Source organism: Cryptomeria japonica, chromosome 3 (genome assembly GCF_030272615.1).
Source record: "Cryptomeria japonica chromosome 3, Sugi_1.0, whole genome shotgun sequence".
NCBI classification, from domain to species: Eukaryota; Viridiplantae; Streptophyta; class Pinopsida; order Cupressales; family Cupressaceae; genus Cryptomeria; species Cryptomeria japonica.
Genome location: NC_081407.1, coordinates 673,984,115 through 674,003,680, shown reverse-complemented (window position 1 = coordinate 674,003,680; position 19,566 = coordinate 673,984,115). Strand labels below are relative to the sequence as shown.

The 19,566-nt window shown below is 35.9% G+C and overlaps 1 protein-coding gene across 2 annotated transcripts in view; it reads right to left on the bottom strand.

Moving 5' to 3' along the window:
- LOC131030634 (actin-related protein 2/3 complex subunit 2A) overlaps positions 1-19,566 on the bottom strand; it is a 45,697-nt gene that overhangs the window by 7,301 nt on the left and 18,830 nt on the right. For both annotated transcript variants that reach the window (XM_057961525.2, XM_057961527.2), the window contains 4 exons: positions 17,315-17,484; positions 8,519-8,596; positions 8,290-8,422; positions 7,896-7,987 (listed from right to left, as the gene is read on the bottom strand). In XM_057961525.2, coding sequence (XP_057817508.1) covers positions 7,896-7,987; positions 8,290-8,422; positions 8,519-8,596; positions 17,315-17,484 — 473 coding nt within the window. The remainder of the gene's footprint in view (positions 1-7,895; positions 7,988-8,289; positions 8,423-8,518; positions 8,597-17,314; positions 17,485-19,566) is intronic.

Here is a 19,566-nt window from a genome sequence, read left to right as displayed (position 1 = left end):
ATTGAAGATATAGTGTCGTAATGAATATTATGTAAGGATGATGAAAGCCATGACAAAAAATGCATTAGAGCTAAAGGCAATACTCTACACAAGAGGAGCGGAGCAAGGTTATAATAACAGCATAACAAAGAACATGAGGGCTTGTTATGAAGAGCTGAAGAGAACCAAGTGTTACACAGTCACAGCCCTACATGACAACCTTATCCAAACATAAAACAAAACAGAAAATGCAGTCCATACGATGTTAAGAGATTTGATGCAAATCAAGAGACACACCATAAGAGTATATAATTCCAGAGCAGCAAGACTATTGAGAATTTCAAGACTTAGATAGAATACAGTGCATCAGAACTATGCAACAAATATCATAAGGGATCAAATCATAATATGAAGATAGTAAGGTCAACATTGGGCATAGATACTAAGTAGGATGTCTATCAAACCAATGACTGAGGTTCCATGTTTCTGACTCTCCTATAAATTTATTTATCTTCCTATTTGTGCTTGCCATCATAATACTCCTAGATTTATATCTGAATACACATGCTGAAGTCTTAAGTGCCAAGGATGTATTTAGATCAATGCATCAATTCGGATCACCACATCAAATAGGTTGAGAGCTAAACATAAAAAAATAGAAAGTAGGGAATAACTATCTTTAATAGTTCAAAATGGATTAGAACAAATTCTTAACAAAAGAACAAGGCTCGAACTAGGGTGATTGTTCCAAACCTTAGGAAGAAAGTTAGGCAATACTAAGATCTAAAAACAAGTGCACAAACCGACATATGAAAGCACCCCCAGATGAAGTAGTTAACAAGCAAGAGAACCTTGTGCACTAGATAAGACACTAATAACAATAAGGTAATCAGATGCAAATCTCCAACCAAGTGGACCCTAAATTGAGAATAGAGGAATGGGAGCACCTAAAATCTTATTCTTGCTATCGTCCCATCGATGCCTTTAATTTGTGAAGCAGATATTGCTGTTGAACTTTCTGATTCACGATAGACTTCTTGAATTGCTTTAGCTCATCCAGATCCGAAGGCTCAATTAGATCCTTATCTTTCACGAATTGTAACGGACCTTCCATGGTGTTAAATTTAGGGCACCTTCAAGTCTGTCCTTGACTTTCAGACCTATAACCATCTTGCAAAACTAAGAGCAAACTGAAAGTGAAGGACAACTAATAATCTGATTATTTAGAATGAACCTAAAGCTCTCATACCATGTTAATTTTAAGCAATCAGATGTTAATCTTAAATAATCAGGTTATAACAGAACAATAACAGCAATAAAAACACAAAACAAGACACACCAATACCCTGGGAAAACCTCCCTCTTGGAGGTGAAAAACCCAGCCACAAAGTACAATGTGTATTATCTCAAATGTAGGCAATTACAAGGCAAGTCTGCTTATCTCAAATTGTTGTTCAACCAACAAGATAGCAGAAATGAATTCCTCTTTATATGATAATGGAGATTGCAGCCCTTATCATCAGCATCAAATTTGCTCAAGGCAAGTCTTCATTAGCTTCGCAAGATCTTGATAGCATCACCTAACAGCCAGCCTTCACACAATGGATGAGGAGCAAGTTCGCACAAGAGAGAGAGAGATCATCAAATGTTGGAGAGCAGATTACATGTGTTGACAACCTTAAGAATGATTCGCCTTGAATATGAATTGATTCATTATGCTGTGCAAATGACTTGCTTATATACTTGACTTGTGGTGTCAAGTCTCAAGTCGGCCTACCTTGTTAATTTAATAATAATATTATGTATATCGTCCAAATAGGTCTTGACCTATTAAGACATTATTGCTTGATTGCCTTTACCACAAGCTACATGAGTTTGGGCCCAACCCAATTACATAATCACTCAAAATACATATTGGGCCTACCCTATCTACAAGTTACACTCAATATAGGACCACAAGTTACATCGCCCAATTAGGGTCAGACCAAATTACAAGTTACATTTATAGGGCCTGTAATATCCACAAGTTACATTATATATAGGTCTTGCCCAAGCAAGACATAATTACAAGTTACATGTATTTGGGCCCAACCTTAAGTTCGATTTACATAATAGATAATACATGTGTATTTTAATTGCCATTGACAACATTAAAATACAATAGATAGGTATCCGAGCTAGCTACTATTTCAACAGATTGAAGGACCATCCGTAAGCCCATTTTCACGACTCTATTCTAAGTTAGAAGTGTATTCTGCACGAGCCCATCAAACCAAATAATTAGCTTTTGAGAAAGCGAAACTTATCCAAACCAAATTCAATAGCCAAGCTTGCTAATTATAGAGAACCTTAGTGGCTATGGCATATCTTGAATTTAATTTATATCTTGTGTGTGTGCCCATCTACTGATATCAGACTCTTAGCATCTAAAGATTTTTCATTACTTTAAAACTAAGTTACCGGTTCGGGTTCGAAGAACTTGGTATGCCGGTATGGCAAAATTTTGAAAAGGGGTTTGGGAGTACAAAAACATGTAAATTTTATATATATATATATATATATATATATATATATATATATATATATATATATATATATATATATATATATATATATATATTTTGATATTTGTGAAGCCTATAAGCATGAATTAAAATTTGCATGTCACATAGCATTAAATAAACAACAAAACAAACATAAGCTTGTAATCATAGCATCATGATGATACCATAATAGCATCATATACATCAAGTTTAATATCAAAATGACAAAATATTCAAGTATCATTGTTTCAACTTTCAACAATATGAAGTTTAATCATCAAATGGATCATCTAATTCATCCTCCTCCTCCTCCTCCTCCTCCTTGACATTGACATTAGATGAGCCAATGCCACTTGCACTTGCAATATAAGTTGGCTCGATATCCAAGTCATCAAGTGTCAATGCAAAAAGCTGAGAAGTGGGAGCATCCAAATTAGTATGCTCTGGCTCTATATCCCACATCTTCATTTCCCCTTGTGTGTAGTCACATTGATTGTGTGAAAGAAGACGAAGGTTAGAATGCACATATACTAAATTCTCTGCTCTTTTTGATAGCAGCCTATTGCGCTTTACTGAGTGGATGAAACAGTATGTGCTCCAATTTCTTCTTGAAGCAGATGAACTAGCAATCTATGAAGACAAAGTAAACAATTAAAGTTATACAATAATAAAAATTAAATTACTAGCAACCTATGAAGACAAAGTAAACTATAAATAAACTAAAACTTGTAAATTTAAAATTTTAATTAATTAAACTTGTGATAAAACTTTTATAGCGAGGGGTTGTAGGTGTTGGAAGCATGTGCCATGGAAGTACCACCAGCTATGAGCATCCTTCTTGGATCTATGACGAAGTGCATCAACACTTAGACCATTCCCATTTGCGAATTCTATGAACTCATTTTCATTCATAGTGACCTTTATTTTTTCAAGCATTGAGTCAATGCCATAACAAATCTCACCTCTGCAAGGCCTATCCATGTTTGCATCCATGTTTGTATAGCAAATCATGCTCATGATGGGCTTAGTGATACTTAGGAGATATGTAACAAGATCCCATCATTTCTCATTCAATATTCTCTCCCTAATTTTTTCCGCCATCTCAATGCTACTCTACTTTCATACAATCCAATTGGTGAAGATCACCATATTGCATAGTGCCACTCTAACTTTCACAAGTCGTCTTAAGACGATTGTGTTTGATGCAAAACGGGTCTCAACAACCTATAACACACATTAATGCTAAATGATTAAAAAATAAAGCCAAACTTTAAAAAAGAATACACAATATAGCTTACACAATAATATTATGAACATTGAAAATTAAAAAAATCAGAAAATGTAAATTTAAATTACTATTTCACTTACCTTCAATAGCTCCAAATTCGAATAGGTTCTAAAAATCCCTTGAGACATGTGGTGGTTTGTGATGAACATCTAGATGTCCTTAGCGTCTGCATACAAATCTCTAATCCATTTTATTTTTTGCCCAATCCTTTTTAGTATAAGATTGAGTGAATGTACCGCACAAGGTGTCCAAAAGATGTGATCATAGCGTTGCTCAACCAACAAACCAGCAGCTCTACAATTTTTTGTATCGTCCATTATGACTTGGATAACATTGTGGGGTCCCACTAACTCAATGGTGGAGATGAGAATTTCTACAATAAATTGGCCATCTTTTATTTGGCCTTCACAATCCACAACTTTCAAAAACATTGCTCCTTTAGGGGACACCGCCATGACATTGATCAAAGGATGATTTTTAGCATCTTTCCACCCATCTGAAACAATTGTTACACATGTCTCAGCCCATGAATCTCTTATGGGTTTCAATGCATCTTCAACCCTCTTCACCTCATTGTCCAATAATGTTTCACATACCTTTTCATAACCTGGGCCCTTATACCCTCTTGGAGCTTCATTAACACTTTTTATCATTTGCTTCCAATATGGGGAGTGAACAACATTGAAAGCCAACCCATTTGTACAAATGCACCTTTCTACATCTTAGTTAGCAATGTCTCTACTCTCATTTTGAAATGCGGTTTCTAAAGGCCCCTTTGTTCTTTTGCGTGTCATGGGTGGTTCACTTTGAGGTTCATTTGTGGCAAGGAAGGGGTGGTCTTCTACTAAAATATTGGGATTAGAACGGGCTTGCATTCCCCTTGTTTTCTTTGATGCGGTTTGGTTCAATCTACGGGCTTCTCTCTCTTTTGTCGCCTCATGCTCCCTAATATATTTCATCACTGTCTCATCTGGTATAGGTTTACCATCTTTTCCAGGGCATTTTTTGATGCCTCTTCCTTTTATTCCACACAAATGGCCTACCACCCGATAATATGAAATATTACGTTCAATACCACATCCTTGACATCTCCAATGGAATCCCCCACCTCCTAGAAGTGGTTTTATAATGTCAACATACTTCCATAAGGGAGAATTTGGATCATTTCTTTGTTTTGCAATTGTTTGTTCATTGCCAATGGAGGAAGATGTAGATGCCATTCTAGTTCTTATGGCAAGAAATAATATAAACATATTCAAAAACAAAAACTAAATAATGAAAAAAAAATCAAGTTTCATGTTGGACAATTTGTGAAGCAAAAATAGTTGGAAAAAAATGTTTAAAAACCTACCTCTTGCAGCCAATGGAAGCTTGAAAATGTATGGAAATGATGCTGCAACACTTGTTGAAGCTTCAAAAATCAGTCTTCAACTCCTCTTTGATCTTGGAAGCCAAATTTTGTTCACCCTTTCTTCAACCTGCTCTCATAAAACTTTTGTTTGCAACACAAATGAGGAGAAATAAGTGAATATAATGTTTTAGAAGTCACTTTTAGGGTATAAGTTTCACTTTTTGGCAGGTGGAATTCAAAAAAAAATTAAATTTTGCATATAATTTGCTTTTTTGGGTCACCCAACCACCCAGGTTCGACCTGGGTCCGCCCGGGTTCGACCCGGGTTTGCCTGGGTTCGACCAGGGACGAACCACCTCTGGGTTTTTCGAACCCTGGTCGAACCAAGTCCGAACCAGGACCAGTGCCAGGGAGGTCCAAGGGCGAACCCGGTAACTTAGCTTTAAAAATTTTTAGTTCTAGAAAGATATCCAATTCCTCACTCTCCAGCCACTTACCCTGCTCTCTTCTGTCACAAATCCATGAGCCCCAATTTATATTGAATTTCTTACCCATTGGAAACAGTTTCCAGAAATTCTAGATTAAAAGTCCTGGTAATGACAAGGAATCCAAATTTGAAAAGCAGGTTCCAGGAATCTTAGGAATGGTTACTAGCAAGTCTAGATGCATAATACAGGGCTCAATTCCTCCTTAACGACTTCGAGAAAACTGAAGAAAAATACAGCAGAATCCTTTGGGGGCTCAATTCTTCCTTAATGACATTGAGAAAACTGAAGAAAATACAGCAGAATCCTTTGGGGCTACTTTGAGAGTAGTCCCACTTGGGGCTGTCATCTCAATAGGACATCTGGTGCAGATGAACCATTACAATTTAATTGACATGAAGAAATAGATCATTGAGATTACTATGCAATCATCTTCACAGTGCAAAAAGTTGGCAATGCATAGAGCCAAGATTCAGTTTGTTCCACAATATGCTCAAAACAGACCAGATTGCAGGTCAAATTTATACCTGTCCACAGTTCCTTCACTTTATTTCCCTTACCTGAAATATTTATTATCTCAGATTTTGTTGACATGAAGAAACAGATCATTGAGATTGCTATGCAATCATCTTCACAGTGCAAGAAGTTGGCAATGCGTAGAGCCAAGATTTTATTTATTCCACAATATGCTCAAAACTGACCAGATTGCCAGACAAATTTCTACCTGTCCACAGTTGCTTCACTTTATTTCCCTTGCCTGACATATTTATTATCTCAGATTTTATTTTGCCAATTCCCAAAATTAGTTTCCTTTCAGTGTATCCTTCTATATTCCAACATTTTCATTTGTCCCAGTCTGTGTAACGTTGGAAGAAAGTCACATTTCAAAGACCAGAAATTCCTAAAAAAATGATGCAAAAGTGGCAAATGGGTCTTTTATGTGTGATTGTAAAAAACTGCCACCTGAGGAAGCAACTCAGAGGTATTGTTTAATAGGATACACAAAAAATTGGAGGTAACAGTAGATTTCATTACCACAACAGTGGTAATAAACTGTCACAGTATTCGCCAAATTTCATGTTTGAAGTTTGAAATTTGGCAACATTTAACAAAGGCATAAAACATGCTAAAATTTGCAATAGGTTGACGACTGATTTTCCCCCGCTAGTGGCTAGGGCACAGCTTTTTCCTGCAGATGAGTTTGTTCAGGCACTACTGCGTGATAGAGGTCTGAGGTCACAAAACACCAAAGTTACCAAGAAACAGGTACTTGGAGACTCCGGAGACTGGTACCAATACTGGTACGGCTAATTTACAAAAATATGAGACGGGAGTACTTGAAGACGCCAATTTTTTTTTATATAATTTAATAATTTCCTGGAAAATATCATGACAGAGAACTTTGAAAACAAGAACAGTGGTAAAGTTTAACATCTTTAAAATTGAACAAGAAATTGCTTATATTGCCGGTACCATAGCTAGTCTAAATGATTTAGTGAAAGTAAGGTAATATAGGTGTTGAGCACACTCAATATTGTCGCTAAATAGTAAAGACAATTCTCTTTAGACCATTACAATGACAAGAAATCAGTCATACAACTGTTTATGTCCCTCTCAAAAAGTCTACACTATCAATGGATCTAATCAACATAACTTTGAATGGATTTTTGTCTTCATGCAGCACGGTTTCCTTATTAGTTATTACTTATTTCCCTACGACCTTGCTCTGCTGCAGGCTTATTTTATTTATTTGTTTTCCTTTTTTGGCCTTTTACTGCATTTTGCCTAAGTTTTGTAGCAAGAGACATCAATTTCTGGTTGGGAGACTTCGGAGACGTTAGCCAAAAGCACCCTATGCATCAAGAAGTTTCCAGAGACATCTCTGGTACCGGAGATGCATCTCTGTCTCCAAAACGTGTCTCTAGGGGTAGGAGTCGGGTCTCCTGGTAACTATGCAAAACACATATTTTATATGGATCATCCACAAAGCTCGTAATGGTACTGAAAGACAGAAAATGCCACCTTAAATGTTTATGGATCCATTTTTAAATATGGGAAACTGCCATAAAATTTAGATAACAGTTGATATAGTAATGAAAACTAATTAAAAGCAGTATTTAACCCCACAAGAAATTTTGACCTACACACCAGGGGTAAGGTCCACTAAAAGTAGTCTTCTAAAGCTATGCATCAGTATATGAAAGGTAAAATTTGCAATCCATATGGCATTTCATAGCTACATATCTCACCTTTATATGATAGTTTACATAGGAATGAAAGCTCGATAAGCTCCAAACTGTCTTCTCCAATTTCTTACCAACAACATGGCGAGGAAATATCACTGCACAAATTCAACCCACAATGCACAAATGTCAAGTTGTGGTTCCTGTTATGCCACTAAAGTCTAATATCACTTATTTTTCTGAACCACTACATGTTCTGCATAAAATTCCAAATTTAATTGTACTTTAATTTTAAGTATAACCAATCAAAAAATTCAAAGCAAAACTTAAGAAAACAAATTAGCCCTTTGGCCACCTGAATAATCTGTTAAAACAATTGACACGAAATTAGCATTAAAGAAAAACTATTAACCAAAAGCTGGATTAATAGCAATAATTGGTGTAGAGAATTTGAAAGTACCAAAAGAAACAAATCCAGCATTTGCATGCAATGCATGAGCAGGTGCTCCTTTCAGTTCCAAAGGAGGGGATGTAGACCAGACACAAGACGGTGCATTATTCAACCCTGCTGTCCGCCTTGCCTCCATAAACTCCTGCATGCTACAATTATTTTAGGATGGGATTTGAACATATATTCAAAATACCATATTGTGCCTGTATAAAACTCTATAATTAAGATATAACCTTACCTGCAAAAATGATGTTGCAAGTATGACATCAACGCTATCTTTGAAACGCATAGGAAACACCACTGTCACCTTTTCCGGCTGTCAAAGAAAACCATGAAATTAACCTGTTAAACTTTTGAAAATCTCCAATGAACTTGACTTATTGAAACATGAAAAAATGTCAACATATTAACTAATTAACAATAGAAACAAACAAGTATACACATCTCAGTTGTACAATGTTTTTTTTTTGTAGCCACATGAATTCATAATAAGATACATATTAGTAATCGCTATAGCTTCAACCATAGAGTAAGGCATGTCATTATTGTAAAAGATTGGTTACTCAACATTTCAACATTTGTAGTGCACATTTAAGACATATCTAGAGTTGAATAAAGTTTTGAGTTCGTTTCTGTTTGTCAATTTTATTATTTTATGCATGTCTTCTGTGTGACAGAGTGCTGTGTTAGACTCGCAGTTCAGTGATCCTTGAATGTTTATCTGTGGAACAAAAGAACTAATTGTTAATAGGAAGTAGCTTTTGTGCAGTAGAGCAATTTGATATCTTTTTATCAAGTTCAGATGCATCTTTTCCCAATATATCAGAAATCCATTTGTGAATAATTTTTTATTTCATTTTCAATGGAAGTAAGATGGGAGAACTGAGTTTAAAAATAGCTCCCACAACTCCAGCAAGTATCAGGTTTTTGGTCCCTTTACACAATGAATCCACTCACAATCCTTCTCTGCAATTGGCAAACAGACAGATAGAAGTGTGGAAACTTCCAAGAATTTTGTGAAGGATCTCCATTCCTACTTCAATGGGGAGAACACTGCAAACAGATCTAACCCTATGGATCCACAACTATCATGCTCACATGAGTGTGTTGCGGGTGCACACACACACAGACTCTTTCCAGTGCTTGGCTCAATCTTGAGCCTCCCAAACACTGTAATCTCATGGATCATTCCAAACATCTCCCATTGTCGAGTTTAAGTGGGGAATTTCTGAGGCTGAGCAATCTCACAGGATGCATACTCTAATCCACTGCTTTCATAATTTTGGCCAGATTTGACTGATCTTGATAAGTGGACTTCAAAAACCTTGCTACCTTTCCTAGATGACAGGCTCTTCATTTGCCCTTGTCCCACTGGTTTCTTCTTGATAGGAAAGGAAATGGTCTTTTATAGTCCACGATGCCTGCCATCTATGTATGGGTTTAAAGATGGGTTAGAGCCCTATCGGACTACCTCGTACTCCTTGCAGGAGGTACCCAACTGCACTACAAACGAGGCATACATACCTTACCCCCTTGTGGGATTTGAACTTGTGACCTCTCTTTCAAGAGCACAAGTTCTCCACCACTAGGCCAACTCAAGCTGTACCATGACCATGATCTTGGGAATAAAACATATACCTTTGCCTGAAAGTTTGGAACCCACATTTCAACCCCCTCCTCACAAAAGCCTTCTCAATAATTCTGATTTGGGTTTAACTCCTCAATCTACTGCTGCATTGTTTGGGCCTTTGCAGCCTCTGTAATTGGGAACTTCAATGTGGTTCTTGAAAAATCTCAGCCACATTCAACTTTCACTTATGCTAAGATCCATGTGGAAATAAACCTTACAAACAAATGCCAACAGAAACAGAGGCAACAGTTTCATTATGAAGGTGTGGCTTTCAGGTACAGATCATGCTATGCAACAGGTCATTTGGCAACTACTTGTTCAAAAACCTCCCTGAGGGCTAAAATATCCAAATCCTTAAAGCAGGCTACTTGGTGGATAAGGGCTGACTTGAGCATTTTATTAGCAAATAGCTATAGAGAGCAAACAAAAATGAGAATTTAACCCATGAATTGTCAAATATAGATTTTTAATTTATATTCATATTGTAGATTATTTAACATTGTACAATGCAAATTACATAGTGCATAAATGATAACTAGATACCAATAATTTTCAATTTTTCAATTATAAACTACTTTGTGAAACACAATATAGGAAGACGGAGATCGATTCTTCTAAAGTGTGAAACATTGACTTCAGTCTTTAATCTCAGAGGACAAGTAGTTATTTTCCCACACTAACTACGTGTTATTTAGAAATGAAAGTTATGGTACATTCCAATATCCACTAGTGGTTAATGTTATGGAAGATCCAATAGTAGTTAATACACACCATCTTGTAATGTTTCTAGCTGGCACAACTCTTAAATCTTCCTTTCTCAAAGGTTTAATAGCAATGTTCCACACGAACACATCCCCTCCCCCCCCCCAATAAAAAACCCAGGTCTCTTGTACAAGGACATCCCCCCACAGCACCATTACCTCTGTCAAGGACACCACCAATTCACTTGCTATATGACACAAGCCATTACATACTGATTGAAACCTTTAACTTTATGAAAACTAGTTTGCCTTTCATCGGGCACACACAAAGATGTTATATTACAGATTTTGACCTGAAGATTTCAAAACACCTCATGAAAATTAATAAACTAATGAAAAATGTAGAGGGGCAAAATAGACAATCCCTAAGGATGGGCAAAACTCAATTTGCCAACACATCAAGAGGCAATCCAAGTGCTTCAAAAGCTAGTTGCATAGTCTGCAAAGATGTAATGCATCCCGCGTTTGCATTCTATCATTTGATTATTTTGATCCGAGCTAGACTCTGTATATGCTTTATTCCATGACTGTGCGTATATTGTCCTTTTGTATTGGCACCCACATGGTGCATCCTGATTTCAGTTATATTCTTTTGTTCATATGATGACATCACTGCTGATGTGAATAGTAGGTTTTACTTGTAGTTTCAGTGATGATCATATATGCATGATGACTCTACGATGATGTGACACGATGTTATATAATGATGTCTGGATTATTATATGAGAATGTTTTGGCTATACCAATTATGATGAGATTACTTCGTGATGCTTTGATGATGTAATGTTTAGATGAGATATCTGACCATGCTTCCTATGTGACCCCGATTGGAGAATGATTTCAAATATTATATTATATGTGTATGTATGCATAGGTGTTTGTATGCTTTATTTGATACAAGTGCAAGGCATCAACTCAACCTGGCTTCATAGGTCTAAGCGTGCCCATATCCCTGACAGTGGTTACAAGAAATAGCACAAGGCCAAACATGTTTCCTAGCCAAAGCCATTGTTCCTAATTAGGATGATTCATCCCTAATTCATGTGAACACACCTTCAGGTTGCCATTTTAGGAATGACCAATTACCCTATTACATATTTGTGAGAAGCCAATAAAGATTGTATGTGCATAAGCTGTCAGTTGCATATTGTCGTCACTTTAATATTCATTTTAGTGGTATCTAGCATTATAGTTACAATTTAAGATGATAATGTGCATTATGTCATATATGCATTTGAATTGAAGTTATTTGAGTGATTTTATATTTGGGGCTTTTGAGAGTTTAGTGGTTTGTAAGTTTAATTTGGCATTTTAAATAGTTTTATTTTCCCTTTCTCCAAAAAGATAGCATATACTTGTAATTCAGCTCATTTTCACACACTTCGTGCATTTTTCATCTTCTTCTCTCAAAACCTTCTCCATGGCCAAATTGTGTTGTTGAACTTGGATGATTTTGGAGGAGAGATATAGTGGGTGTGGTATTGAATGAATTGAATTGTGGGAGTCTTGAAGCTGACAAATTCTTGTGAGCATTGGTGCAGTGTGAAGGTTGCAATTTGTGTTTGGAGAGTTTCTTCAAGCTTGAGGTAGGCTCTCTTCATTTCCTCTTTGTTCTTCAATTTAATCTTCTTTGAATGTTTATGATGCAATATGAAATGAGTCATGGTCTTGTTATGCTTATGTTTTGATCTCATATGGGTTTCATTGTTGTATTTGAATGTGTTTGAATTTGATGTAGAAATGGGTTGTCTATGGGCAAATGCTGCCCAATTTTCAATGGAATTCTTGTATGGGTGCTGTGTTTGTGTTTTTAGAGTGTCACGAGGCAGTTCTCAAATGGGTTGGTCCCTAATTTGGCCTCCCATGCATTGTTATTGTCAAACTTAATGCCCTAGATGGCTTTCTGGAGCAAATTCATGCACTAAAAGCAGAATTATGCAATTGCAACCCAAAACTACGCAATTGTCATTAGGATTATGCAATTGCTGTTAGAATTGTGTAATTGCTGAAAAAATCACGCAATTGCCCCTAGATTCACGCAAGGAGATGATTTTTGGGTCTTCGCCTTCTCCATTGTCCTATTTGAACTACTTCAATTTGCCTTGGTTTTTGGGTCTAATTGGCCTTGAGTGAGATGAATTGTGATGTCAAGGTATGCTTCTATGAGACACCATAGAGAACTTCACTTGTACCTGTGGATTGGGATTATCCAAGGATTGAATTCATGATGTGGAGACCTTTACATTGCTCCTTGAGTAATGGCATTGTTATGCATTGTCTATATGTTCTCTTGATAATTGTTATTGTTTATGCATTGTATTGTATTCATGTGGTTGGGATAAGCCTAGGATTAGGTCCTAGAGTGTGTCTAGGGAGTGGCTTCCAACACATACCCAGCCCGTAAGTGGCATGGAAGCAATCACGTTGGGAAGTTTTAACCAAGTGATAACTTAATAATAAAACATGGGGTAAACATTAAAAAGATAATATGGATTCCTTAAAAATGCCATGAGTGCTACCACAAGGCAATGGATGTCTTGGGAAGGCATGCCCACACATGGAGCATTGGGACTTGTCTAGAGAGACATGCCCACTCACGTAGCGTTGGGACTTGCGTGATCATCATTCTCATTCGCATGAGAATGCTTGGTTCCGTATGGTGCGTCCTCATGAGCACATATGATGACACTCCCTCCACTTGTGCCTTGTCATTATCTCCACAGGCACGGTGGGGTGGACCTACGAGTACCACATGGTTGATGGCTTTGCATGCCACCATTGGGGACTAGTGGACTTGTTCGTAAGCACCTTGGACAACTTCTTCACTTTCTCCTTCTCTTGATCTTCTTCTTCCTTCTTCATTGCAAGTTGTAAAGTAATTGTAATTTGTTTCCAGAATTGTAATCATTGAGAATTGTATATTATGAACACTTCGAGTGAAAAATGATGTAATGGAAACATATTGATGTGAGTAGAGTAGATGTTAGTGGACCAGTGTTGAAATCGGCTACCACACTAAATTATGCATGCTTACCACTTGATTCTATATTATGATGTTATCATAGGAACACTTCAATTGGTGCTTTAAAATGAACTTGGACAAGTAATGTAATAAGTAGAAGATTTACTAAGTTATCTCTTAGTTGGTGATTTATGTAGTTGGGTTACAAAGGTAAAGACGTTAGGGAACCCTTAGAGGAGTTTGTCATGAGCCATGCATAGATGTGTAGAATATTTAGTCTTCCACAATGCACAGTTGTTGATGAAAACTTAACCTAATCTTGAGGTGTGGGCTTAGTTTCACGTGTATGTTCTCACTTATGACAAAAAATATAATTATTTCCATGTATTTCTTGTGCTTTTGCCAATATCCTCTAGGGTTCCTTGGCAAGGCGTTACAAAAGAAAAAGGTAAGATAACGATAGGTGGACCACAAAAATTAAAAGAACAATCAAATAATGAAGTTGAAGCCCAAGCTCTCCTCCTTGGTTTAGAATTAAGCAGGTCAATAGGCATCAAAGTTCAAACACATCCAAATTGAAGGCAATTCACAGATCATTATCAATGCAGTGACAAAGAAAACCCAAATTGGGAACCATAAAATCCCATATAAATTCCCATCGAAAGATCCCAGCAGCTTAACACAAAGCGCTTCAATTCAGGGCCTTGCATTAAAATTATTGTCATGTTGATAGCTTGCACAAACCCAATGGCCGGAAACCAATGATAAGATAGTTATGATCTACCACTTCCATCATTAGTTTCATATTCACAAGACGCTGCTTAATTTATTGTAAGGACACAGCAAAAACATCTCAAACATGCAGCCTCTATAATTCTATTTCTTTCACAATGAGCTTTTGAAGCAATGGATGCTAATGTGAGATTTACCTGCAACCAATGCCAAATGGCATTTCTTGGGGGAAAATTTGAGCTTAGGTCAAAGAGAATTCAAAACTAGGGCTGGCATAATCTAATATGCTATACAATGGATCTTGGAGGACAAATTTTTGACTACCAATCACCAATACATGGTGAACTCCAATATTGCATCAATGATAATTGGTGTGTTACTGGATCTGGAGGAAGAAAGAGAAAATCCAGATGCTAGCAAACAAGCTTGTAAAGAAGCATCTACCAAAGTGGTCTTGACATGGTTTTAAAAGAGGCAGTAATAGGAGACAAGCTACTCCCAATTGAGAGCTCACTGGGAATATAGAGAGGTAAAATTTTCGGTCCAGGGCAGCTATTTATCATCTCGGCCTTTATGCAGAATGAAGCCAGGTACAGGTTAAAAGTAGTGAAGGCAGCTATGCTCCTGAAATATCCCATCAGAGTGGATGAGTCAAATGGCATCAACTAAATGTTTGCATTGGTTAGTGAAGAATCAGAGGAGGATGTTGACAATTACAGTCCATGGCTACAATTTCCTGGTTCTGCCAAATACCTCTTGGTTTTATGCTTTCTAATATCTCTTTGCAATTGTCTAAATACCATTGAGGCCATTTTGCAACTTCAAGCCTGCAGGACTTAGGGATGGTATTATTTGATTTGCTTCTAACGATAACTGCTACAGCTCTAATCAAGTTGATTTTGTATTTTTTTAACCTAATATTAAAAGAAAGGGTGCAACAACCATGGTTGCAATTTACCGACAACAAAAAAGAATTATTAAATAAATAAATATTTATTAAAAAAAGAGAAAACATCCCAACTTAAATAAAACAAAACTGTAATATAAATTGCCACTAAACTAAACCTAAATGAATAAAATAAAAAATGAAGCCCAAATTAAACTTAAGGATGGAACATCTTCAAGGAATGGAAAATTCAAAGTTCATTCTTCTTTTATCACACCTGGTATAGTTGTGTGTAGGTGAAAGTGTTGAGAATTAGTGTTCACATAGGTGTTTAGGTTGGCTATGAAGTTGTTGACAAACAACATAATATTATTGTTACAATATAATATTGTTAGTGTGGTTTGTTAGAATATTATAGGATAATATATATTATTAGTTGTACGAGAGATTATAGGTATGTGAGTTGTTAGAACAACTCATATTATTAGGGAGTGGTTCCTATAATGTAGGAGATTGAACTCCTATATAAGTGTTATGTATTTGAAAGAAAAATAAGAAGCACGTATTATTTTGTGTTGAATTATTTGCAGCTTCATTTGTCTCTGATCAGATTTTCTAATAGAAAGAACATGACTTTCATTCAATGTCCTTATATCAGTATGCAGTAAATAAATGTATTTCCCAAACTCAATCAATTGCAGCTGGAAATGGCGATACCAGAAGCAAAAAAAACAGAAAAAAATGCATGTAAAACCCTAGCCAGACAAAAAGATTGCAGGTCAAAGTCAAAATTATAAAACAAAAGGTCAAAAATCATTAAAACCCAAAACAAAACACAATTTTGGCATTTTTACCATGATTATATGCGAAAAATATCAGTAAAACAATATTGACTACAACTTTTTAGGCAGGAAATTGTGAACAGCGATTTGTGATTTTTACAATTAATCACAATTTTTTCCAATTTCTGCTTCTATGGTTTAAACCATTACCTATCCAAGTTCCTCTATAAAGTGAAATGTGATAACTTGCTGAACTGTTAGGCAGAAACAAAAGTAATGTATGCTGCCCTTCCGTTAGCAAGTGCAACACCAATCTGAAAATTGTGATGGAATGAATGACAGATCCTAAATGGACTAGAAAATATATACATCATTTGTTTAAATAGATGTGAAGTTATGTTCTCTACCCTTCAATACATAAATAGCTGAATATATGTATAATTTTATAATTGTTGTAGTTTACCAAATCTGTATCAAGGGACCATGGAAATATTACATATCCATATCCAATACAATATACATTTCCATGAAATTCTTTCCTTATATGATTATATACATATGGAAAACACTTCAAATCATATAGTGCAATTTTTTATTATCTAGTAGAAAATGCAATTAGCATTCAATTCTTAATCACGAAAATCAGCCCAACCATATCTATGACATCTGAATGTGCAGTTACAAGAGATGTGTCTGATTGTCCAGTGTAACATAGTGTCTATAGCAGTTTTATCCAGAAAATCCACCTAATGCTCCTTTCTCTGCACTTTCTTAGCACAAAAAGAATTAATACACCAAAGCCAAGGCCACCTTACTTCACAGAGTACAGCTCTCTATGTTTCAATGATCCATGTAGATTCATGACTTGATGAACAGTCAAATTCTGTCAGTCTCATCCAACACAACCTGATAAAGAAGAAACTTTGAATAAAAACTGGCAGTGCACAAATGAAGGTGAAACAGCCATTGCACACTCACACTTTTAAAGAGCATTTAAGTTCACAGTGAGTAAGATGGTCAACATCAAAAATGGAGCTGAATGTCTGAAATAATGTTTGCAGGGTTACATAAAGGCTGCCCTAACATAAATTCCTAGAGTAACAAGCTTGGACATAAATACAGATAATTAATATTTGAGATAAATTAGCAATAGCTTGGCTCATACAACTAGGATTGAAAGAAAAACTTTCTTGCACAAAAAGAAGAAAACTGTGCTTCAAGGAACAAGCAGTGCAACTTAATTTGCAAATATGAGAAGAGGAAATTGTAAAAATATCTCACCTGAGGAATGAGAAAGAAAGACTCCTTTGGACGGTGCACAAGGGCAACCAGCCTATCTGCATCAGGTGCAACTATCTTAAAAGCAAGATGCTTCAAAATTTCCCTCATGGGTGCTCCTAGCACCACTGATCGCAGTGATGCAATCTTTGTCATCAATTGAGTTCGACGCTCTGTGTGAAAAGAAAGTAAGAACAGCGTGTACCAAAAAATAAAAGTTCAAAAAGATTAAAATAAGAAAAGACCAAAAACAATCTCCTATTCTATTCTAAAAAATCACCTTCTAAATAGTAAAGTATTTATAACAAAATGCAATTTTGTAAAAGAGTAAAAATCAGCGAAAACTTCAATCAAAATTTTCAATATAATACTCCATCAATCTGCTTTACATGCATCATTAGAATACAAATAATATTACAACACAAAAATTGATTACAACTATAAAAATTCTCCAAAATTGTTTAACGAGTCCTTTTATTTCTTCTTCCTATTACATCATACCAGTCTACTGCTTTGATGGAAAATAAGAGATAAAAGTTAATACATAAGGAAAAGTTAAGCCAAAAGCTTGACCAGAAAATCCATCAATCTCCTCCAAAAATTTCTCCACAATCCTACAAAGGAAAACAATCATAATTTAAATGGCTGCTCCTTTCTACCATATCATAGAGGTCTACTGCTTTCAGTGGCAGGATGAAATGTTACCTAACCCTTGTACAAGAACATTAATCAAAATATTTTTATATTCATGAAGATATGGATGCTGTATCAACATCCAGAAATTTACAAATTGGCCCATTTCAGTCATCCCAAATGACTTAAATTGGGGAATAATTTTTTTGAAAACCAGTGTCCCTTGGCCTCCAGTTGTAGTCTAACCCAAAAACCGATTCCCCCAAGTTGTAGGCTATGAAAATAAATTTTACGAATCAGTACTATTTTTCCCAGAGATTTTAACTTATAAGCCCATCTCTCTCCTCGAGATTTACCAAAAATACTTTTGACAAAAGCTACGTTATTTGCAATGGCAGCATAAGGCAAAACCATCCTGAGTAAACTAGTAACTAGTTTCTGAGTGACTCAAATGCATCTAAAGGCTAACAATACTTCGATTGAAACATAATGTATATCTCTCTCAGGCAATCTAAAAGGTACGAATATTTCACTTGAAGCATACTGTCCTGACACATGATGCATATCTTTATGTACTAGTATCCTGCCAAGCTACATTCACCACTGGGTAGAACAAGCGAATAGTAATCCAAATCTATGGCCTTCTTAGCTGGATTGAAAATCATTAATTGTCTCTAGTAATATGGATAGATTGGGCTCTACATATATTATTTGTTATTAATCTTTAATATTTTAGCATTCTTGCAGTCACTTAACATTTGTGTTACACTGAACGAGCTATTGCACAAGGGCTGATGGCCCGATTAATGCAAGTGCCCTACTATCTATAGGGCATGGGCATAGATTCCCCGTGCATCACTGGCCCCTCCAATCCCCCCCCACCCGTAAAAAACTATGTAACCCTGAGTTTCTGGGACAGGGACGGCAGGACGAGTTTGGACTGTAAATTTTTTTGTCAATTTTGGGGACAGCAGGGGGACAGCAAAGGGGACAGTTATATAAAATATAGGGAAAATTTCAATGTTCTTATGAAAAATAGATAAAGCATGTATATATACTATATATTCATATGAAAACATGGATAAAGAAAGTATATGTTATTATGTACATTTTAGAACCTTAACATACCACATTTGTGTTCAAAATTCATTGTCAATACTCAATATGCATTCATAACTGAAGATACATTGTCAATAAGCCAGCACTTGTTTGCATGTAGTTCATTGTTTCTTTCTGGTTGGAGGATATTTTGATAGTCTTCCATATCTATTATGACCTACAACTGCTTCTTTATGCACTATAAAGTTTTGGGTGTTTGTGAAATTCTATACCAAGCTAATATTCATATTTCTGAGTACTTTTGGCTATGATTCAGATCTGTTTACCTTTCATATTAGTGAAAAGTCCAATATTGCAGACCTGCAACCACTGTTTTACACACTACCGAGTTCTAAGTGTTTGTGAAATTTATTACCAGGCTGCTGCTCATTATTTTTAAGTGCTTTTGGAAGTGATTCAGACATGTTTACCCGTCATATTAGTGAAAATCCAGTTTTACAGACCTATAATAAAATTAAAAAAAGTTTTTTTTGAGCATTTGAGTCTTTTTTTTTTGTTTTAAA